The 22,484-nt window shown below is 39.7% G+C and overlaps 2 protein-coding genes and 1 long non-coding RNA gene across 5 annotated transcripts; 2 read left to right on the top strand and 1 right to left on the bottom strand.

Moving 5' to 3' along the window:
* Nucleotides 1–226: 226 nt before the first annotated feature.
* On the top strand, nucleotides 227–8,577 carry eif3d (eukaryotic translation initiation factor 3, subunit D). 3 transcript variants are annotated; one of them, XM_086290089.1, is made up of 16 exons: nucleotides 227–379; nucleotides 2,245–2,370; nucleotides 2,458–2,503; nucleotides 3,588–3,724; nucleotides 3,816–3,901; nucleotides 3,991–4,063; nucleotides 4,574–4,689; nucleotides 4,778–4,910; nucleotides 5,004–5,151; nucleotides 5,485–5,615; nucleotides 5,725–5,810; nucleotides 5,935–6,064; nucleotides 6,799–6,941; nucleotides 7,125–7,317; nucleotides 7,401–7,494; nucleotides 8,460–8,577. In XM_086290089.1, the coding sequence occupies exons 2-16, from the start codon at nucleotides 2,248–2,250 to the stop codon at nucleotides 8,471–8,473; spliced, it is 1,653 nt and encodes a 550-aa protein (XP_086146215.1). In that variant the 5' UTR covers nucleotides 227–379; nucleotides 2,245–2,247; the 3' UTR covers nucleotides 8,474–8,577. The 3 variants fall into 3 exon arrangements, with proteins under 3 accessions (XP_086146215.1, XP_086146214.1, XP_086146216.1); XM_086290088.1 differs by having other exon boundaries at nucleotides 4,568–4,689; XM_086290090.1 differs by lacking the exon at nucleotides 8,460–8,577 and adding an exon at nucleotides 7,669–7,763 and having other exon boundaries at nucleotides 4,568–4,689.
* Nucleotides 8,120–13,261, bottom strand: LOC147333123 (amine sulfotransferase-like). Its single transcript, XM_086290091.1, has 6 exons — nucleotides 11,540–13,261; nucleotides 11,238–11,437; nucleotides 10,515–10,641; nucleotides 9,608–9,702; nucleotides 9,338–9,509; nucleotides 8,120–9,259 (listed from the first exon to the last, which is right to left on the bottom strand). The coding sequence occupies exons 1-6, from the start codon at nucleotides 11,679–11,681 to the stop codon at nucleotides 9,150–9,152; spliced, it is 846 nt and encodes a 281-aa protein (XP_086146217.1). The 5' UTR covers nucleotides 11,682–13,261; the 3' UTR covers nucleotides 8,120–9,149.
* A 1,038-nt stretch (nucleotides 13,262–14,299) lies between these two features.
* LOC147333122 (uncharacterized) lies at nucleotides 14,300–19,068 on the top strand. Its single transcript, XR_015128870.1, has 3 exons — nucleotides 14,300–14,419; nucleotides 14,551–18,129; nucleotides 18,212–19,068. It is a non-coding gene; the product is annotated as an uncharacterized LOC147333122 (long non-coding RNA).
* Nucleotides 19,069–22,484: the final 3,416 nt, after the last annotated feature.

Genomic DNA, 22,484 nt, shown 5'->3' with positions numbered 1-22,484 from the left:
TTGTATTTCTCTTTAACAATATTGAAAATTAAACTTCATAAGCATAGAATTTGAGAGTAACATTTCAAAAGGCCATTCAACCATTTATTTGCTCTTTGGCCTAATTAATTATTAAAATTACATACATTAACCTGTATTTTTTTTTTCATGTAATGTAAAAATAGCAGTTATCTTACTTTTTAGGGAACGCTCATTTCAGACGACGGTAAAAAACAAACAAACAACTGACGTACTACGTCGGCTGCTGCTGTAACACTGCAGGAAACACAGCGCTATACGGCCCTTCGCACTTCCTTTCATACCGGCGCTGTGTTGGGGCAGAGCAGCGTCAGAGAAACTGCTGGATTAAAAGACTCCATATACTGACACAGAATTCACGGTAAGAGCAGAGAAAGCACACACAGACGTGTGAAAAGCGCCTGTTTTTAGCAGCATTTTCAGTCAAACATCAGAGTTTTGTGTTTACGCGCGTGACGCGCTCCACCCGGTTAGCTTAGCATTGCTAGCATGACCACCTGGCGGTGCCTAGGGTTAGCGTTAGCCACAATGAGCTAACGGTGCAGAAAAAGCGTTTCAATGCTGCTCTATTTCTTTTAAATAATTACACCGGCTGATCTCAAGTTAGCAACTGTGCGTTTAGTCTTAGTATGTCTAGTTTTTAAGCAGCGATTATTACCAGTTGGCTACCGAAAGCCCGTAAAGAGCCCATTTATTCGTTTTTAATATCACAAATCTTAAACATCAAATCAAACGATAAAATAATGTCCTTGGACGTGCTTATGGTTGAAATCTTAGAATCGTGAATGTACCAGCAGTGAGCACCGATCATTACTTTGTTACCAACTTTAATGCAGCATTACAGGATGATGAAATGATCCACGTCAGGTCTACTGCGCACTCAATCTGCTTTGGAGATTGTCTTGATTGGTCTTTGTTCATCGGTCTTAAAAGACACCGCGTTAGTAGGAGATGTTTTATTTTAGCCACAGAGCGGTTCTTTGTTGGTGGGAGCATGCCAGATGTTATCTTGAAGGGCTCAACACAATACCGGTTCCTTGTTTTTTTTTTAACTGTACCACCTAAACCTTACAAAGAAATATTTGACCCAGCTGTGGCCTACATTTGCAGCTTCCTTTGGCCTATATTTAGGCTTGACTCAGGATAAGTATGATGAATGCAACCTCAGGTCCATCTGAAATGGCCCAGATGTCCCACTTGTGGGTCAATCAACATTTAAACCATTTAAATACTGTATTTGTGGCCTGTGGTTCATGTCTGTGGGGCATGCAGCATTTGCTGTGCTGTAACTGAGCCTTGAGTGTCAAAAGTAGACCAGATTTCTACAGGTCAAACTGCCCCACACTAAAATCATTTGGGGTGCATCCACACACATTCATTTTTGTTCAAAAGCCCTTCTGTTTTGCTTTATTGTAATTAAACAGCATTGTGGTATAGAAACCCCACGGCACCCTGCTGATTTAATTATAGAGTAACAGAGACACCCTCCACCCACGCTAATAGCTCAAAAGGTGTTTGTTACATGCTTAGGCAACAGCTTGTACCATAGGATCCCAAGTGGTGTACTGCAGGATCCTATGTTGATCATACAGCTGTAATGACTGATTCACGAGCTATGTAAGTACTTTTTAGGCACTCATGTACCAGAATTCTCTTTCTGTTTTTGTCAAAGGGATCCATAGATGGTGGGAAATACTACAGCATGACACATTAAAAGCATTTAATGATAAAAAAACAAAAATTGAGAAGGGGCAAACCACAACTAAACATCAGTTAGATCCACCACCTAAAGAAAAGAGAAATGTGGGAAGAAACTATCCCAAAAGACTTGCTTATATTGGCTAATTATGCAGGAGATAAATGAAATAAAAACTCAAACAAGGCAATTGTTGTAAAGAAAATAATTATTGCAATTCGGTTTTAACAATCAGTGGAAGCCAAAATTGTAACTAAAATGAAAATTTGTTTAACTGAAGAATCCTGTCACTGTTTTAATATGTTGTATTATAGCCATAAATCATGGAGTTGACTTTCAGGGGTCAGTGATGACTAGCCCACTGCGCAAGCTGATCAATGCCTGTTTCTTTTAGTGCATTGCTGAAGAAATCAGTGCTGCTCATTGCCTGAGACCCTGTATGTGTACCATCAGTCAGCTAGACCCAGAAGGTTTTTAATGTTTGGTCTCATAGGGTTTGTCGTCTTTTTCCGTTTCCCCTCTGTCTTCAGGCCATGGCGAAGTTCCACGCCCCTGTGATCCAGGACAACCCATCCGGCTGGGGTCCTTGTGCGGTCCCTGAGAAATTTAAAGACATGCCCTACCAGCCGTTCAGCAAAGGAGATCGTCTGGGAAAGGTTTGTTATCAGTTTTGCTCTGAAAAGAGGAAAAAGGTTTTCCAGGGTTTGTTTTTTTACTGACTTTGTGTGTTTTGTGTTTGGTAGGTTGCAGACTGGACCGGAGCTACTTACCAAGACAAGAGATACACAAGTAAGTCACAGCTGTACATAGGGCTGTGCGATATGACCAAAATCTCATATCCCGATATAAGACATTTATCGTCCTGACAACGATATGAATCACAAAAATGTAACATTTTCTGTAAATTCGATGAATCTCGGGCAGTTCGACTTGGCGTGAAGTGTTTTCAGCTGGGCGTCCTTTACCTGGAGTCGAGTGTTTTAAACGATGCATGAAACTATACATTTTTACACATAGGTTGTAACGGCCGATGTTTTCTTTGTATTTATTACACGGCGTGCTGCGGGGAAAAGCCTGTTCTAACGTTTGAGTCTAAGGTTTATTTTTTTAGCACCTGGCGGCTCTTTTTTGCTTCTCATCCATAAACTCTCTGCATACTATTTCACATGATTCAGTTTATTTTGAAAAGTCTCAACAGGATCTTGAGCTTTATTGTGAAAAGTTTACATGGAAAACAAACAAGCGGACAGCGGAGCCACGCAATGGTTTTACCGTTGTTGTTGCTAATGACAACTCATAAAAACAGGCGCTTGTCCGTCCGTAGTGTGGTTATATTAAATATAAGAGAAAGAGAGAACTTTAAGAAATTAATATAGCCACTACAGTGACCATCAAAACCATGAACAAATATTGCCGTAAACAGTTTATTTCACAACACCACGAAACAAACGATAGCGTGATAGGAAATGATAGACGTTTTTTTTATCATCATCCGATATATATCGCTATATCGAACAGCCCTAGCTGTACAAAATCTGCCTCTTTGGTACGTTTTATTTGGCAGATTTTCTTTGATTTTCTTATATCTAAAATAAAGTTTTTAGATGAAAATAGACTTGAATGTAGCTGGTTTTCAAGCGAATCTGTTACACCTAAATTATGTGGAAAAGATAATTTCTTGTGTTTCATTAGAATATCAGCAGGATTAGACCACGACATCTGTTTTATTTGTATGATATCACAGTTTCTTCTCTTTTATATTCTGATTTACTTTTCTGTTTGCACAAGCATTTCAAACATCATCAAAAAACCTTCAATTTATTTTGTGGTTTCTTGCTGATTTCTTAATTGTTTATGTTTATTTTGTCCTCAGATAAATATTCCTCTCAGTTTGGAGGCGGCAGTCAGTACGCCTACTTTCACGAGGAGGATGAGACGAGCTTCCAGCTGGTGGACACTGCCAAGACCCAGAAGACGGCTTACCAGAGGAACCGCATGAGGTTTGCTCAGGTACGACAGATCGTCGCAGAGTGGGTGATATTTAAATGTTTTTAATCTAACCTTTTAGGACTTTGGTAACAGTATGTTTTTGTTTTCACAGAGGAACCTGCGCAGGGACAAAGACCGCAGGAACATGACGCAGTTCAACATGCAAACGCTCCCGAAGAGCGCTAAGCAGAAAGAGAGGTGAGAGGAGAGCACATCTGAACGCTTTTGGTCACAGGCGGTGAAATCGTCACATCTTGAAGTTTGATCCCATGTTTTTGTCTTGTCAGAGAGCGAATGCGGCTGCAGAAGAAGTTCCAAAAGCAGTTTGGTGTCCGTCAGAAATGGGACCAAAAATCCCAGGTGTTTATTTACTGTTGAAATATAAATTCAATTTTTTGTGATGTAATAATGGGAAGGTTCATGTGTTTTTGCTTCAGGTTGTTTTGGATTTTTTCATTTTTATGATGTAAACAATTAATCGAGAAAATAACTGGAAGGTAAACTGATACTGGAAGTCCAGAAAGAATATTGGCCACAGCGTAAATTTGAGTTTCACACTCTGGCTGTTTCACAAATAAGCTTAAGAAGTAAATAAATCCCAGTGAGCCTGACCTCGTATCATTTAATATTGGCTAGTTTTGTAGTGCATCTCAGTCAAAGTAATGTCAGCATATGCTGCTTTAAATCTCAGCCCTTGCCAACAGTAAGAATTACATTTTTTTCTGGTATGATTGCTTTTGTGGCTCACATCATGTTTAAACCCATTTTTAAAGATAATGTGATCTCAAGGTTTTAAGACTCAAAGGTGTGTTTGTACTGTGGTGTTATTGACTTTGTTCTTGACATCCTTGTCTGTTCACGAAGGCGCAGCTGAAGCCCAGAGACTCCTCTGTGGAGGTTAGGAGTGACTGGGAGGTGAAGGAGGAGATGGACTTCCCCAGACTGATGAAGATGAGATACATGGAGGTGTCTGACCCCCTTGACATGTAGGTGAAGCTGAGCCGCTGTTTGTAATAGATTATTATAGGGGGGAAATGCAGGTGATGATGAGGTTTCACTTCTCATTTCCTGCAGTGAGTGCTGTGGTGCTTTGGAGTACTACGATAAGGCCTTTGATCGAATCACCACCCGCAACGAGAAGCAGCTGAAGAGCATCAAAAGGATCTTCCACACTGTTACTACCACCGACGACCCCGTCATCCGCAAGGTAAAAAAATATGTTGCCTGAAAATGCATTGCTGTCTGAACCCTGTGTTTGGCAGCTTTCTTACATGATTATTTATTTCTTTCCTCCCTCCAGCTGGCTAAGACTCAGGGTAACGTGTTTGCCACTGATGCCATCTTGGCCACCTTGATGTGCTGCACGCGCTCAGTCAACTCCTGGGACATCATCGTGCAGAGAGTGGGCAACAAGCTGTTCTTCGACAAGAGAGATAACTCAGACTTTGGTGAGCGACCTGTAGTCACCAGCAGCTGGTTTCACTCTGATGTTTTACACTTAGTTTGCTCGGAAAAACAAGTTTGACTGTAAATAAAGCCTGAGAGAACAGCTCATGACCCAGGTGTTTTTCTGCAGAGAAGAAAATTTGAAGGATTGCAATGAGAATTTTTAAACCACTCTTTTATTTACCCCGCATTTTGTTTACTTGAATGTAACATATATTTACAACCCTGAAAGACGTTCTCATTGTGGGGAAAAAATGCCCCAAAACATTCACCAGTGAACATGACTGAGTTCTATCAGCCATACTGACGCTCTGATCTCCAAATGTTCCCCTCAGATCTGCTAACTGTGAGTGAGACTGCCAACGAGCCTCCCCAGGATGAGGGCAACTCCTTCAACTCTCCTCGCAACCTGGCCATGGAGGCCACGTACATTAACCACAACTTCAGCCAGCAGTGTTTACGCATGGTACGAAGTCACATGACTGGAAGCCCCAACGCCTTTCTGTGCTAAGCTAAGCTAGCCTTAAACAAAATTGGCTCATGAAAGTGAGTGGTCTTTGTTTTCTTTCTTGTAGGGTGGAGACCGTTACAAGTTTCCTAACTCAAACCCATTTGTGGAGGAGGATATGGACAAGAGTGAGGTGGCATCTGTGGCTTACCGGTATGTTCAGTAGCTTCAAACCAATTTGTAATTTCTCATCTTTCCAGCAGAACAAGAGGCTGTTGTAACTGCTGTAGTAAATATTCCTGGGTTTAATTCCTGATATTTTGTATTTGTGTTAAAGGTACCGTCACTGGAAGCTCGGAGAAGACATCGATCTGATCGTCCGCTGTGAGCACGATGGCGTGATGACTGGAGCCAGTGGAGAAGTGTCCTTCATTAACGTCAAGACTCTGAATGAGTGGGACTCCAGGGTAAGACAGGAAACGGGTTTAATGAAGTAGAGCTTAGTCAGTCAGGCTCATCTGTCTGTTAGTCGAGGAAATGGCCCGAAATAATTAAAGCCCTTGCTAGGTGCAGCGTCTTCATCTGCTCAGCTTAAAATGTATTCGATATATCTCCCTGACCGTTTTTACAAAAACTTAGAAAAATAAGGAAAGAAGGTGCTCTGGAGAAAACAAATAGGCCTAAATGGCAATTCCAAAAAAACCAGAAATGTGTTTTTTCTCAGTCTTTTTCACGTGCTTCTAAAAACTGCTGCATTCTGTACTTCACATGTTTGATCACTAGATGTCAGCAAAAGGAAGTAGGACTCCTTCTGTGCTTCTGAACCTATGGTCAGCTATGTTTGTGGGTTGAGTCTATTGTTGGAGACCAAGCTCTCATACAGACATAGGTCCTTCCAGATGTTTCACCTCACACAGAACAGAGTCTATGCTGTGTTAAAAATAACCATGGTTGTACCTCTCAGCTGCATCTGTCTGATGTGAATTTTCAGTGAGTAAAAATCAGAAGTGGTGACACATCTCCAGATTCAGACTCTGTGAAATATTGCTGTAATGAAGGCAGTTTTGTTATTCCAGATGCTTTTAAGGCATCCGCTACTAGAGCCACTCCTCTGTTCACAGGCAGTTAACCTCCTCCTTCAGCTAAGTATATGCTGTTCTGTTTATAAGCTTTGGTGCGTCTGATTTGTCTTGTCCTGTAGTATTGTAATGGTGTGGACTGGCGTCAGAAGCTGGACTCTCAGAGAGGAGCCGTCTTGGCCACCGAGCTGAAGAATAACAGCTACAAACTGGCGCGCTGGACCTGCTGCGCCATGCTGGCTGGATCAGAGTACCTGAAACTGGGGTGAGGAGCGAGATTCCGATTCTGTGTGTTAAAGGAGAGGAGGCTAATTTAAATATTAAGATGCAGAAAAAGGTTTTTCACCAATCATTGATTGAGGAGCAATCCAGTTCCTTCTTGCAGTGCTCATAGGCCAAGGCAGTAAGCTGGACTGACTGTCTCTGCATCACTCTGTGGTTTCTCCAGGTACGTTTCTCGGTACCACGTGAAAGACTCTGCTCGCCACGTCATCCTGGGCACCCAGCAGTTCAAACCCAATGAATTCGCCAGCCAGATCAACCTGAGCATGGAGAACGCCTGGGGAATCCTGCGCTGCGTCATCGACATCTGCCTCAAGCTGGACGAGGGCAAGTACCTGATCCTGAAGGACCCGAACAAGGTGAGCCGGCGCAGAGAGCAGAACTGAAAGGCAGCTGGGAGGTGTGTGAGCTCACAAGCTGATATTCTGTTTCTCATCTACAGCAAGTGATCCGTGTGTACAGCCTGCCTGATGGGACCTTCAGCTCTGATGAAGATGAGGAAGAGGAGGAGGATGAAGAAGACGAGGAGGAAGAAGGTATGGTTTAGCTCCTATTTTAAATAGAGGTTGAACTAAAGCTTGTGTGGGAAGCACAGGATGTTCCAGTTTAACATGTTGGTGCTGGTGTGAAAATGGTTTCTGTCACTGGTGTGTGTTAGCGGTGAATACAAGTGCAGGATTTCTTCAGGTACAAATGTTTCTTACACACAGGACAGCAGGGATGTGCCCGACCAGCTGACGGTGCTGCTGCCCTCATTGGTCAGGGCCACAAATGCCAGTCGATTAACTAATTCATATTTTTAAATGGATTGTAATGCATGCTACATTTGCACATTCAGTGTTTGGTGCTCAAATTTGAGTGTTTTGTCACTTTTAGCCCATTTTGGTGTAACCTTGTGGAGTAACATTATCACATCTGTACTGGACCAGACTGCATGCTTAGTTGTCAGAGAACAGATATAAACTCTGTAAAAATCCAAGAAACTGTTGGAATTTGATAAAATCACATTTTCTCTTAGTGTTTTGGTCTTTTTATAAAACTTAATTCTTAAGTCTGTTTCTGGGGTTGAGAAGGTCTTTTTCTCTCCAGTGGCTCCCTTATGCTGCATTAACAAGAAACATGGTGATTATGAAATGACCAGTGGCTATTTTTTTTGACATATTCTTTTATTTATGATTGCTGTCATTGTTTTTGAACACTTTCTTTGGAACATCCAATCACATGAACCTCTGGGGTCACAAGAAGTTACTCAGAGTTAAAAAGGAAAAAAAAGAAAAAGTAGCCTGTAACCTCAAAGAAACATTTTGGGTTTTTTTTTAACAGCTCATCTTTCAAATGCTATAAATGAAATAATTCAATTCCACGGTGAAGAAATGCATTTGTCTGCACTTTTTTTTTTTTAAATTATAAATTCCAAAGTTTGTGTGTCTTTGGTTTTTGAGTGTTCATTGTTCATAAATCAGATTCTTCTTGCACTTATGTTGAACCCTTTTCATTTCAGATGATGATAATTGAAGTGTGGAGTCAGCTTCAGTGACCAAAACAGCCTTGATCCTTCACTGAGAAACAAGTGAATTCCTTTTGACATTCAATAAAGGCAATAGCAGATTATACAACTACCTTTAATGTCTTGTGTTTTATTTCTTGTACTGAAGTTCAAAACATGTCATAAAGCATTTTATAGCTGAGCACAACGGACACAACACTGAGCTTGATAAACAAGGAGTGGATGTGACTGAAAACTGCTTGCTCATGGGCAGAGTAGTCAGAAGATGCTCGAATATAATCTGAAGCAAGTGACTGAACATAAACTCGGGAAATTGTTTGCAAGGGACAAGTCTGATGGTTGTTTGATTTTTTTCATAAAAGAAGAAAATGAATTTACTTAATATTTGAATAACAGTTACTATTACTTTTTTTACAACACTGATGGGATATTTTTGTCACCCTAATGAACGGACAGGTGGACACCCAAGTTTGTAAATGTGATAACTCGAGAATGAAGCCACACAGGATTTTCAAATTGATAACAGGTGTATCTACTAAAAGTGTTGGGTGAGTATAAATCTCAGTGGCCTCAGGACAGAGATGAAGTTTACTGAAAATCTTGTGAGTGTCTACTAGGAGGCCTGAGGTGTACAACATGCCACTGCCAGTATTTTTACTGGGAGACCCTGAAGAGCTGCTCTGCTTATTCCCAGATGAACTTTAAAGGCAAATCACCAAGTTTCTCCCGAAGGACTTGATCCACTCTTTCACTCTGTGCAACACTCAGTGTGTTCTTCCAGTCTCCAATCTGACCTGTAATGAAGACAAAAACACACCTGATACCCTGATATCACATTTGTCTGCACAGCAGCTGCAGGTCTGTTATGTTACCTTTACGCAGGAATTTCCCACTGAACAGCTCTGGTGGAAGGTGCTCATAGTTTGCTTTCGAGTCATTCTTCATGTTCTCAAACTTAGCTTTTTCCACAACTTGACTGATAGCAGCTTCAGTCAGGTCTTTCCCTAAGAAGTTGCAGATCTTCTTCACTGATCCTTTGAGGTCCTGAAATAAAAGCAAGAACGCAACAGAAAAAGAACCTTAAACTCTGCCAGTTTTGAGTGTTTCCTTAGGAACAACAGAAGTGTAAAGAAACATCTTACCAAAATCATTTCCTCGTAGGTCAGGAAGAGGATGTTGTACTGGTCTCTGTTTGAATACCACTCCCTGACATGGTCAAACCAGGATGATGCTAAAACTGTATAGTGGTATAATGCATCCAGTTATTTGGCATTGTCATTTTATTGAGTTCAGATACAACCCACATGTCACAGTCAGTTGTTACCTACAGCATGACTGCAGGCATGATCAATCCACCCTTTTGGTTCTGATGGACAAAACTCAAAAATAATTTAACACTTTCTATTATTAATCATGCTAATAATGCTGTATACACTGTAAAATCTAATTAGTTCCCAGAACTCAAAAAAAATTAAGGAAACTCGTTGCCTCAAAAATAATGAGTAAAGCTTAGCTAAAAATGACTAAATTAGGACAGTTCTTTAAGTTACTTGAAGACGTTTCACCTCTCATCCGAGAAGCTTCTTCATCTGATCTCAGGAATCCGCATGATAAGGTGGGGCCAGGTTTCACAATGAACTCACCCGATACTCTGGCTGATTGGGACCCACACCCAGTTTCACACCTTGGGTCAGGCGATTAGAGGATCATCAGGGGGTCCTTTTGTCCCTCTGTGGGGGGTTACTCCCACTAGGTTTATATCTGGGACTCTCCACCATTTGACCTTAGAACTGAAGAAGCTTCTCAGATGAGAGGTCCAGACGCTTTTCTTTGCAAGCTCCTTTGACTATAAAGCCATATATATTTTTTTTCTATATGGATGTGCTATTATCCCTTAGTCTGTGCACTTGGGTAAGTATGTCAAACAGTTCAGTTTGAAATAATCAATTTCAGTTCTTCCTGATCACATTGATATCTGTTATCATTTATCAGACCTGGACTCTTCTTGGTCATCATCATTAGGCAGATAGTGGAGATGAAGACACGTACCGTTTCCCATCAGGTACCACTCGAAAAACTGAGCAAAGCTCTGAGGAGTCTCAAGGTCTGCAAAGCTGTTGCTGAAGTGATAGTAAGACACCATGTTGTCCTTTGGATTCCTCATCAAATACACAATCTGACATAAAAACAAAACGAAAAAACAGAATCCATGCCACTTTCAAAATCACTCATTCTTTAACAATATCTTGAGTTTGAGCAGTTTAGTAATTTCTACTAGTTTTAAGAGTTGTTTTATATATAAAGTTATATATGAAGTTTTATATATACAGTTGTTTTATAAGCAAACTTGTTTTCATTGGTTGTATATCAAAGCTAGATGTTGTCACCATAAGGTGACCCATTGATATGGAAACCACATTTTGAAGCTTCATTTGAGCATTCTACTTGCTGCTATGTTTGTTTTTTCTACTCAGGAGTGTCTATGTTTCAAAAAGCTGTGTGCTATTTGTGCTATTAGTGCTATGTAACTGACTAAGAAAAAACATCTGAATTTCATATGAACAAATACTGCCTCTAATCCTTTAATGCCATTCCTTAACAGTAAAACTTCAATAAAATTTTGCTTTTCTTTAACAAATGTATCTATCATTTCATACAATTACTCATAAATACTGAGCAAATTATATTTTTAACCACTTAAAGAACTTTGTCATACTACATCTCTAAACCTGCTCTTTCTTCAGGCTGCTTGAGCGTCTATACAGCTCTGACCTTTCCCTTCTTGTCCATCAGTCCTGGAGGCATGAGAACCTGGGAGAGATGTGATGTGAAGAGCCGTGGAGAGGGGCGACGAGTGTATTCATCCCCTGTGTACTCCAGCCATGGCATCTTCTGTGAGTTGGTAAAATATTCATTCACATGCCCATCCAACTCATAGATTGAAGTGATGATCTGCTGAGCCCATATGGTGCCTTTTGAGGAAAAATGTATTGGACATCATATCTGACCAGTGGATCACTCTGGACAGAATAAAACTGCAAAATAATGGGATGCTACAGAGATTTCTCACTGACCTGATTTTGGATAAGACACGAGGAACACATCGCTGTCTCTTATTTCAAAACTCTGAAGAGAGTCTATGTACTCTGCAGTTGTGTAACTGGAGAGAAAGTTATAGTTCTTATACCGGCAGAGACGGTTACTGAGCTGCTCCATCTTAGTTCCGAATCACACAGGCGGATAAGGAGAGACACAGTTTATGTAGTTCTTCACCCCATGTGGCAATAGAGATCGAAAATGTGACGTCATTCAGGGGTAAAACCGCAAACAATACTAGGAACTCGTGGCAAGGGTTACTAGCGCACGCAGGCTTTCAATTGGACTCAGTTACACAGCGATAAAAATAAACACAAAAAGTGGCAAGAAGCTGTTGTATTATTAATGTGAAGATTATGAGTAAAACATATGTTATTTTATGACCATAGTCAATGTAGTTGAATTATGTTAACAGCTGTAGGACATATATTATCCTTTAGTTGAGATGGTGTGCTGTGTATGTAGTCTAGTTCTCATTATACTTTTGAGTTAACAGAACATATTTACATATTAGTTTATTAGATAAATGTGCATCACTCTGTATCCTTGATCTGCTGTGAATGTCTCACACTGTGTTCTTGACATGTTTTATTGCTGAATCATGAAGAGAAAGGAGACTCTGCGTCTAGGGCAGAAGAGATAAACCACATTCCATACCACCACCTTTGTAGGAAGACAGGGAGCCAAGGTCAGGAGCCAGTCTCGCTAAGAAGTAGAAAAACATGTGAACATGTAGCTTTTATGACTAGGTGGGGGCTGTCAGAAGCTATAAAAGTTGCCACCATTTTGAGACATGTGCCTGACCCTCTGGCAGCATCTCTCCCGTCCGGATGTTTTAATGCTCTTTGTGTTGAATTGTATGGAAATAAATGATTGTTGATTGAGCATATATACACCGAGTATTGTCCTTTCTTCAGCCCAAAGATTAAAAGAATTGGGAGATTTTCAACATTAACTGCAATAGCCGGTCGCATGACAGCCACGGGAAGCCGACGGGTAAAGAGATCAGTTGTTATCGGATTACATCATGGAAGAGAAATTGTTCGAGCCATGTTTCTGAAGTAACAAAGACACGACGGATGGCCTGGATTGCAGCCATTCAAAGACCAAATATAACGTCCCAGAACACTCCAGCTCACAGGTTAGTCTGCTCCAAGCATTTCCACAAAGGTCAGTGTTTTGTAGTTGTTAATACATCATTTTTCATAACATAACTGGTGTTATAGGTTACAAGCAAGTCTGGCGCTGAACAGAAATTGTCGCGCTATGCTCCTTTATTTATTGTGCATAAATAGTGAATTGTCCTGACACAATATTGCGTTTCGCTTCTGTTATTATGGTACACTGACAAAAACATATACTTTTATTCACAGGATAAAACAGGTTTTTTGTATCACTAATTGCCCAGTACGATTACAGCATACAATATTGTTGTCACTGCTACATTTCTGTAATGCGAACCAGAAATTATTTCCACTGCTAATTAATTACCATTGAGCTCAAAGGTCCTATTAATAAACGGTTAACGAATGTGTATTTATGACGACGATTTGTGAGACTGGTAAACTTATGATAAGTACGATGGTCTTTGAATGGCTGCAATCCAGTCGCCTCTTTGTTACTTCGGAAACATGGCTCGAACAATTTCTCTTCAACGACGTAATCCGATAACAACCGATCTCTTTACCCGTCGGCTTTCCGTGGCTGTCATGCGACCGGCTATTGCAGTTAATAATACAACAGCTTCTTGCCACTTTTTGTGTTTATTTTTATCGCTGTGTAACTGAGTCCAATTGAAAGCCTGCGTGCGCTAACTCTTACCACGAGTTCCCAGTATTGTTTGCGGTTTTACCCCTGAATGACGTCACATTTTCAATCTCTATTGCCACATGGGGTGAAGAACTACATAAACTGTGTCTCTCCTTATCCGCCTGTGTGATTCGGAACTAAGATTGAGCAGCTCAGTAACCGTCTCTGCCGGTATAAGAACTATAACTTTCTCTCCAGTTACACAACTGCAGAGTACATAGACTCTCTTCAGAGTTTTGAAATAAGAGACAGCGATGTGTTCCTCGTGTCTTATCCAAAATCAGGTCAGTGAGAAATCTCTGTAGCATCCCATTATTTTGCAGTTTTATTCTGTCCAGAGTGATCCACTGGTCAGATATGATATCCAATACATTTTTCCTCAAAAGGCACCATATGGGCTCAGCAGATCATCACTTCAATCTATGAGTTGGATGGGCATGTGAATGAATATTTTACCAACTCACAGAAGATGCCATGGCTGGAGTTCACATGGGGTGCATACACTCGTCGCCCCAAAATTATATTGATTTTGAACCATTAATAATTAAAGTTAAAGACAATGATAAGTATGAATACCAGTGTCTCATTTATTTTGAGTACTTTCTATGAGATATATTGAGTAGATTTAAATAATGCACCCTGTGTTTCAAATACAGAATTTTTTCTTTTAAATAAACTTGAACAAAAGAGCTCAGTTCAACTCAAACTGGTGTTGAAAATTTAAGCATTCTTTTCAGTATTTTCAACTCAAGATAACACGTTTGTGATTTTCAAAGATTTAATCAAGGTCATCTAACTTAGAATTATAATGATATTTACTAAGCCCCTGAATAATTTTTTAGGGTGTATGTAAATTTCTACAGAAGACGTATTTTCATAATACTGATGGTGCAATACAATTTATGTTAAGCTGTCGTTACTTTTGTACAAGGTGAAGTGTTTGCTATGTGCCAGGGAGCTGGGATATAACAACAACACCTCATCCATGCTTAGGCACTACAGAGCTTTGCATGAGAATAAGGGGAACACCGATTGTGGAGCAAGACCAGGTGAGCCATCAAATGCCATGATAATATAGCATGCAGTAATGTTACTAAATGATATAACAATACTATACAGCTGTTATAAGTTACGTGTGTGATATTTATATTTGTGCTTTGTCTTTATTGTCTTTCCTCAGGAGAACAATCTTCAATAGATGAAGACCTGGTTAGCATGGTGATTGAGGACTCCTAGCCATTTAGCATTGTGGAGGACAAAGGATTCAAAAGATTTGTTAAATCATTAAATCCGAGCTATGTTCTCCCCACTAAAAAGGCCATAAAAGCAGTGAAAATTTAGTTTTTACTGAATAAAATATGGGCAGGACTTACGCCTCAGTGTGTAGCTGTCCATACCTCAACGTTACAAAAGCACAACCACTGTCCACACCCCAACCACACCTCACAGTAAATGATCATTTCCATTTTAAACCTTTCCAAATAATCATTTTCCATACTGCCAGTATAAATATACACAGTATACTGCCATCACTACAATATACATGTTTTACACACTCCTTTTGTTGTTGACATTTACAGGCTGTGTGCAAAAGGCCACGCTCTTCAAATTCATGCCAATATTTTTACGTCCAGTAGATGTCCTACTAGTGCAAATGAAGCTTCAAGAAGCTTTGTGCTGGGGTGAACCAATTTGATGAAAAGCTTCAGTGCTTCATGAAGCTTCATCTGCCCATCACTAGTTAACAATATGTAAGAAGAAAGTATATTCCCCACTATTGAGATTAAGGCCACGCCATGTGTCGCAAAGTAAATAATCGCTCAAATACTGTGTAACTATATTTGTGGGATTGCCAGTTACGCTGAGTTCCAGCTGTACTGAGCCTGTCTTTCTTTATTCAGTCCAAAGTTGAGGTCTCCCCCAACAATAAGTGAGCAATCTAGGTGATCAGAGGGTGCCAAAAAAACAAAAAACAAAAAATACCAAACTACACACAGAAGAATGAGGGGTCATCAATATTTGGGCGCCACACACACACACACACACACACACACACACAATAAAATGTGTTGTGTCAAGTCAAACATTAACTAAAATTCTACCCACACTCCCCCCCAGTCCTGCCTACTCAGAATTTAGCCTGACCTAGCTTCTGGAGCATACCAGGCTCGAGGCCACATTAAAGGCAAATCATCAAGTGCCAAAGGCACCGAAAAGCCTACCCCCAACAGAATTCATCCCCACCCGGGTTTGCTCCAAAAATAACAAAGACAAAACAAAAAACGAGTGTCCGAAGGAAGAGCAAATGCTCAGCTAGACACTCCCCTGTGCTAGCTGGGGAGAGCAGCAGCAGCTAGTCAAACGACCCTCACACAACACACAAACACCTGTTCACACTTGTAATCAATTCAATTCCTTTCATTCATTCCAATCCCAGACGAGCCACCACTTTGTTACGTCCCCAAATAAAAGCTAGGCGATGAGGGTGGGGGACAGTAACAGTTTGATTGATTGATTGATTGATTGGTAATTTATTTCAACATGTGAACAATATACAAGTACATTTAGAAAAGAAATGAGAGAAAAAAAATATACTATACAAATTACATACAAAAAAACATTCTGATTAATTTACATGTTGAAAGGGAGTGGGAAGAAGTATACACTTATTTAATCCCACCCCTGTCCCATAAATTATCAGTGAATATTTAGTCAGCTTCCTTACTGATATAATTTGTAATAAAAATAGTGAACAGATTTCTGATATACTATATACTATAATATCACATCATGAATTTTTTGTTTGTTTGTTTTTAAATAGAGACATTCACTTAATTTAAATATTTTCCTTTTCTTTATAGATCGAGAAGATCATATTTTTATAACTCTTTTTGAACAGTTTTATGTTTGGACATTGCTTTAATTCCATATTCAGTTTGTTCCATAGTTTCACTCCTTGAACAGAAACACAAAAGCCTTTTCTTGTAGTACGTACCTTCATTGTTTTGAAGTTACAAAAACCCCTTAAATTATAACTTCCTTCTTTCAAAAAAAACATACTCTGAATATTACCTGGCAGTTCTTTATTTTTTGCTTTGAATAGAATTTGTGCTGTTTGGAATTTCACTATATCGTCAATTTTCAATATTTCAGACTGCAAAAATAGTGGGTTTGTATGTTCCCTATAACCTGCATTGTGGATGATTCGAATTGCTTTCTTTTGAAGAGTAAAAAGTGAATGTAATGTGGTTTTATAGTTATTGCCCCAGACCTCTGCACAATAGCTTAAGTATGGTGAAACCAGTGAACAGTAGAGAATATGAAGTGATGTTCTGTCGAATACCTGTTTTGCCTTGTTTAGTACTGCAATGCTTCGTGATACTTTGGAATGAATATATCTTACATGAGCTCTCCAGTTAAGTCTATTATTACCCCCAGAAATTTATTTTCACTGACTCTTTCAATATCAACACCATTTATTTGAATCTTTGCATTAGTATTTAAACTACTATTTCCAAATAACATAAGTTTAGATTTATTCAAATTTAATGATAATTTGTTTTTATCAAGCCAGAACTTCACTTTACTTATTTCATTAGTCATATCCTCCAATAAATTCTGCAGATCATCACCAGAGCAAAAAATGTTTGTATCGTCAGCAAAGAGAACCATTTTTAATACTTTGGACACTTTACAGATGTCGTTAATGTACAAGTTGAAGAATTTTGGACCCAAAACTGACCCTTGGGGTACACCACAAGCAATGTCCATACATAAGGAGCAACCACCATTTATTTTCACAAACTGCTTTCTGTCACTTAAATAACTCCGGACCCAATCTAAAACTACCCCTCTGACACCATAACGTTCCAGTTTTCTTATTAATATATCATGATCTATAGTGTCAAATGCCTTTGTCAAGTCTATGAATAACCCAGCCACATATTGCTTTTTGTCTATGGAATTTGTGATGTATTCTATTGAATCTAATAGTGCCGATGATGTTGATCTGCTTGATCTGAATCCGTACTGACTCTCAGTGAGTAGTTTATGTTTATCTATAAATTTTTCCAGTCTGTTTTTAAACAGTTTTTCAAGAACTTTTGAGAATTGAGGTAGTAAAGAGACAGGCCTGTAGTTTGTGAAATGGTGTTTGTTTCCAGATTTGTATAGAGGTATAACTTTTGCTATTTTCATTCTGTCTGGAAATCGACCAGTTTGAAATGATAAATTACAGATGTATGTAAATGGTTTTATAATAGCCTCAATGACTCTTTTAACCACTATCATATCAATATCATTACAATCCAAAGATTTGTGATTTTTACATTTTTTGACAATTTCAAGAACTTCATTTTCATCAACGGCTGTGAGAAACATAGAATATGGATTTCTGTCAATCTGTCAGGGTCCTGGGACTGGGCGACCCAGGATCCCTGGGCAGTCATGGACCTGCGTATTATTATTATGTATTTTTGGTGTCGTTTCTCCTTCTCTGTGCGTGTACATATGTGTGTTTCTCTGTGCTGTGTTAGTCTGTGTCCCACTCATATGTTTAGGCGAGGTATGGGTGTGTATGTCTGCGGGTGTGCCTGGAGGATGGAGCTCGGCCACCTGCAGGCCTGAGGGGTGTGGCCCTGCGGAGGGACTGGCCACACCCGAAGCCACACACCTGCCGCTGATCAGGGCTCGTCGGGGGAGCTACTTAGGAGAGTCTTGGAGCTCCCACCGACGCGGGATCATTGAGTTATCTTACCAAGTCAGTGTGTGTTAGCGTAGGTCTGTGCTGTGCGTATATGTGCTGGTTAGTGTTGACGGCTGCGTCTCTGGTTTCCCTACAGGAGGAGGAGTGGTCCGGAGAGGCAGCACGCACGGGGGTGCGGAAACACAACAGCGGGGAGCACGAGCACAGATATCGGAGGGAAGCACGCGCACGGGGTTCGAGGGAGCAACGGGGAGTTATTGTGTTTACAGCTTTCCACTGTAAATAAAGAGCACTGTTTGCATCGCAGAGTCTGCGTTTTGGGTCCTCCTTTCCCCACATCCCCACGGTCTGCCAGCCAGACCGTGACACAATCAGTGTATCGGGTTTTTCCTGTGCTTTCCCAGGATGAGTGATTGTTCTTGCTAAATTTGGTCCAGCAGTTACAAAGAATTCATTGAGACTATTTGCCACAACATCCATATTGTATTCTTCATGGTCATTACAAATGAAATACTTGGGATAGTTCTTTTGTCCAGTCCCACATTTTATAACACTGTTCAGGATTTCCCATAATCTTTTATTATTATTTCTATTTATATCTAATTGCTTCTTATAGTATTCCTTTTTACTAAATCTAAGTATATTAGTTAACCTATTTTTATATCTTTTGTATCTGATTTCAGCATCTTTAGTTCTCGTTCTTAAGAACTCTCTGTATAGAGCATTTTTCTTTATACATGCATTTTGCAGACCTTTTGTTATCCATGGACAGTCCATATATTTCTGTTTCCTACTATATTGCTTTATTGGACAGTTGGTATTGTACAGTAATGTAAATATTCTAAGGAATTTATTATAAGCACTATTAACGTCCTGTTCCTGATATACTTCACCCCAGTTTTCCTTCAATAAATCTTTTTTAAATGCATTCATTCTTTCTTCTGTTCTTACTCGTCTGTACTCTTTTTTACTGTCCATTTTATTGATCTTGTAATTCCTATCATAGATTGCAAAAATCAGTTTGATCCGGGTGAAATGAAAAGAACGCCAGGCAGAGGTATGTCACACAAAACAAATCTTTATTATAATCAAATACCTCAATCACATAAATGGTAACAACAAAAAGAGACAGCACCGCTGCTTTAATGATAAATCAGACAGGTCAACCCAAAGAGATAGTGACCACTTCAACAAAGGAAAACAACAAGGCTTCAACAGAAAAAGACAGCAACGCTGCTATTAACAATAACCAGGCAGGCTAAACAAAATAATGGAGGCCGCCATTACTTAAGGGAAACCACCGCTCGGTTAAAAACTACTCACAAAGAGCCACGCACGGTGGGGCTGATCACACGCAGCAGGCCGTTTCCATACCTAAACCAGTATCACACACTGACCAGCACAGAGGAAATCCACCGGCAGCCTCTCCCACTCCCACTGCTCTTCTCCAGCTTATCACCTCTGAGGGTAATTGGTGGTAACGAGGGCAGATGAGCAGTAGGTGTGTCCTAAAGGAGAAGGCAGGGGCAGAGAGAGACAAGGGGAGGGGCAAGAAAGAAGGAGGAGAGGGAAAAGACAACACCACGCCCACACACTCCCACAGCCTCACAGGATGTAACAATAACTTTTTGTTAAGTATAGATAATTTGAGGATTAGAAATCTACCCTCTGTATCTATAAGTGTTTTAATTACTGTGAAATTAACAGTTTTATGTATTAAAATTGTGAATCCCCTTTGCCTAGAGTTATAGTGGGATGGGGACAGAATGAGAGGTCAAGCTGTAAAATTTCAAGCCAAAGGCTGGCCTGTTCCGCGTCCCAATTCTGTTAATCTATCCTTTTGCCGCTGTACTCATGTTTTTAGGTTGAAAAGAGTCCACCTGTATTGACACACTAAATATGTAATTAATATCATTTTATTACTTTTTTAAGACATTCAGTCTCTAATTTCTCTGCTTTCATGTTGCAACGTCACAAGCTCACAGTTTCCTGCTTCTTCCTTGCTGAAACACACACACAGCCACACACACTCAGCATCCTTTCAGCCTTTAAATCACTGTTAAATTGCAAAGTTCTTTTAAATACCTAAAATACTTATTTTATATTACAAATATATTATTATAATATTATATATATTATATTAGTCATTACAACAAACACAGGGATCCTTGACATACTCAACACAAAATCCTACACAATTTTGACAAATTTAACAAGCGTCCAATGCTAAGGTCCAACCTTTTTGTGATCAATTAACCAGTATCAGTTACAAACTGTGCCTGGCCCAATTTCTAAACACCCTATTTTAATTTTAAAAGCATCCAACGCCAGAGATCCAACCTTTGCTGCCCAAAAAAGTGCAGATACCGTTCCAAACGTCAAAGTGATCCAATCACTGGCTATTTTAGCCCAAGGCCCCAAATCTTGGCAGGTGCCACCTGGAGTAATTACCCACGCCGGAGGGTCTTTTTACACGTCTGTAAAAAGTGGGAGGTCTCCACCTCGAAGCTTATGCACTTCTTAGAAGTCAAACTTACGTCCTAGGATACTTTATAATAATTTGAAACAAAAACCAAAAGTCCACCAGAACTATTTGTCCGATGCAGGTCCAACCTTATGATCAATAGGGACTTAAACCCATAAAAATGACCAATTACCTAATATCCTAAACACACATAACTTCTTTTTCTCTTTTACCATGAAATACCATATCCCTTTTAACTCAGTACTGTCATTCTCCAAGTTTCATTATCATTGCTTCAAAGTTTTACTTTATTCTCAAGACTTTAGTTTTACCACTACTGAGTTAATTTAATAGTTAAGATCAGCAACTCAGCGAACAGATAATTTAGAATTCATCCAATATGCACAGATTTGCTTTTTCTCTGAACAGGTTTGTGCCTACCTTTTTAGACCGGTCTTCTGTTTGCCTCATATCAGATCCAACTTTCGGCCACATTTGTTCTCTCTGTTGCAAGGAGAACCGGGCGGAAACACCAAATATTAACCCCGATTCTTTTGTCGCCGTGATAGAACAGAAAAAAAAGACACATAGTGTGTTAAAACATTTATATTTCTTTTTATTCAATCATCTTCTGGAAGAGAGAGACCCCTGCACAGCCCAAAACGCCAGTTGCAGGATCTCTAATATTTGAAGCTCAACGTGTCTTATATGGTGTTATTTCGGTACTTTGCATGTCACAGTTTCAATACAAAAATTCCTTATATGGTACAAGTTCCTCTTTTCTGTCTGATTTATTAATATGCCTGTGCACTAAAACGTCCTGTGCAGCTTGCAATACTTTCCCCTTTCTGAGGTCTGTTGCCAGGGCAACCTGTCTAAACTTAGTCTCACTCTGTCTGTTCCCCATATTCTGCAAAAACATGCAGTTTCTGGTCGGCCTGTGACCTAGTCAAGTCTGGGCCTCTCATAAAACAATCTAACGAGCAGATACGCATTAAAAAATATCTCTCTATTTCTTAACACACTCCCATTACCATGGCAACCATCTCTTGCCCTCCGGTCAGTCCTGTATGAACAGTGTGCAGTAAAGGATAAAACAAATGTGTGATGGTAATTATGAAGTACAGTGGTCCTTCGCTATAATGTGGTTCACCTTTCGTGGCCTCGCTGTTTCGCAGATTTTTTTTTGTGTGCAATTTTGCATGCTTTTTTTTTTTACAGCGCATTTTTACAGCGCATTGTCAATCAATCTCGTGCCGTGTCTCCTGTACAGTACAGAATGCGTTCAGCTTGTCAAATTGACATTAACATAAAAATCCCATCCTTTACAGAGGTGGGAACATCGGGTTCTCAACCAATAAACTTGTGCAAATCCACAAAAAGCAGCAAACATCAAAGCAGCAGCAGCACAGGTCAGCTGATCACAGCCTGTACACAAAGAAAATCTACCAGAGCTCACAACAGAAATTATGGCGAGTTGTGATTCTTTTTCACTGAGCCATCGATCTTATAGTTCCCCCATGAGCTAAAATCTCATTTGGCATTTTCAATTAAAATCAAGTGTCTGTTGATTATATTTACCCCACTATCACTCAAGTACAAACAGCACGATAACAGGTGGAGGAAGAAAAAAGTTTATGCTAGACAAACAAATAACTTTTTGCAGTTTTTATTATAGCAATAGATGTGGAACTACACTGTCCTCTTTGCAAGTGGTCCACTTAGCATGTTAGAAGCTAATTTGAAGCAAGTCATTTAAATCTTATCAAAAGTAAAGAAAGAAAAAAAAGGGGGAAAAAACAGAACAAAGTCAGTTCTTCAGGAAATCTTTCACTTTAATTTTCTTTGGATTAAATTGTGTTTGAGTTTTTAAAATTAAGATGTATTTAAACCTGAGATGGTACAAGAATAGCAGTGATTTAAAGGTTGAAAAGGAGAATGATTT

Source organism: Aulonocara sp. 'chitande type north' Nkhata Bay, linkage group LG4, assembly GCF_057382095.1.
Source record: "Aulonocara sp. 'chitande type north' Nkhata Bay isolate Kocher_YH1m ecotype deep benthic linkage group LG4, A_spYH_male_GT1.1, whole genome shotgun sequence".
Classification (NCBI taxonomy): Eukaryota; Metazoa; Chordata; class Actinopteri; order Cichliformes; family Cichlidae; genus Aulonocara; species Aulonocara sp. 'chitande type north' Nkhata Bay.
This window is presented reverse-complemented; position numbering and strand designations above follow the sequence as displayed.

Coding starts and splice junctions, on each gene's coding strand:
- eif3d (XM_086290090.1), top strand. CDS start 2,248: ATGGCGAAGTTCCACGCCCCTGTGATCCAGGACAACCCATCCGGCTGG. Junction 5,616..5,724: donor GCCAGCAGTGTTTACGCATG/GTACGAAGTCAC, acceptor TCTTTCTTGTAG/GGTGGAGACCGTTACAAGTT. Junction 7,495..7,668: donor AGAAGACGAGGAGGAAGAAG/GTATGGTTTAGC, acceptor TCTTACACACAG/GACAGCAGGGATGTGCCCGA.
- LOC147333123 (XM_086290091.1), bottom strand. CDS start 11,681: ATGGAGCAGCTCAGTAACCGTCTCTGCCGGTATAAGAACTATAACTTT. Junction 9,510..9,607: donor CCTACGAGGAAATGATTTTG/GTAAGATGTTTC, acceptor CTTTTATTTCAG/GACCTCAAAGGATCAGTGAA. Junction 9,260..9,337: donor TGGGAAATTCCTGCGTAAAG/GTAACATAACAG, acceptor TCTTCATTACAG/GTCAGATTGGAGACTGGAAG.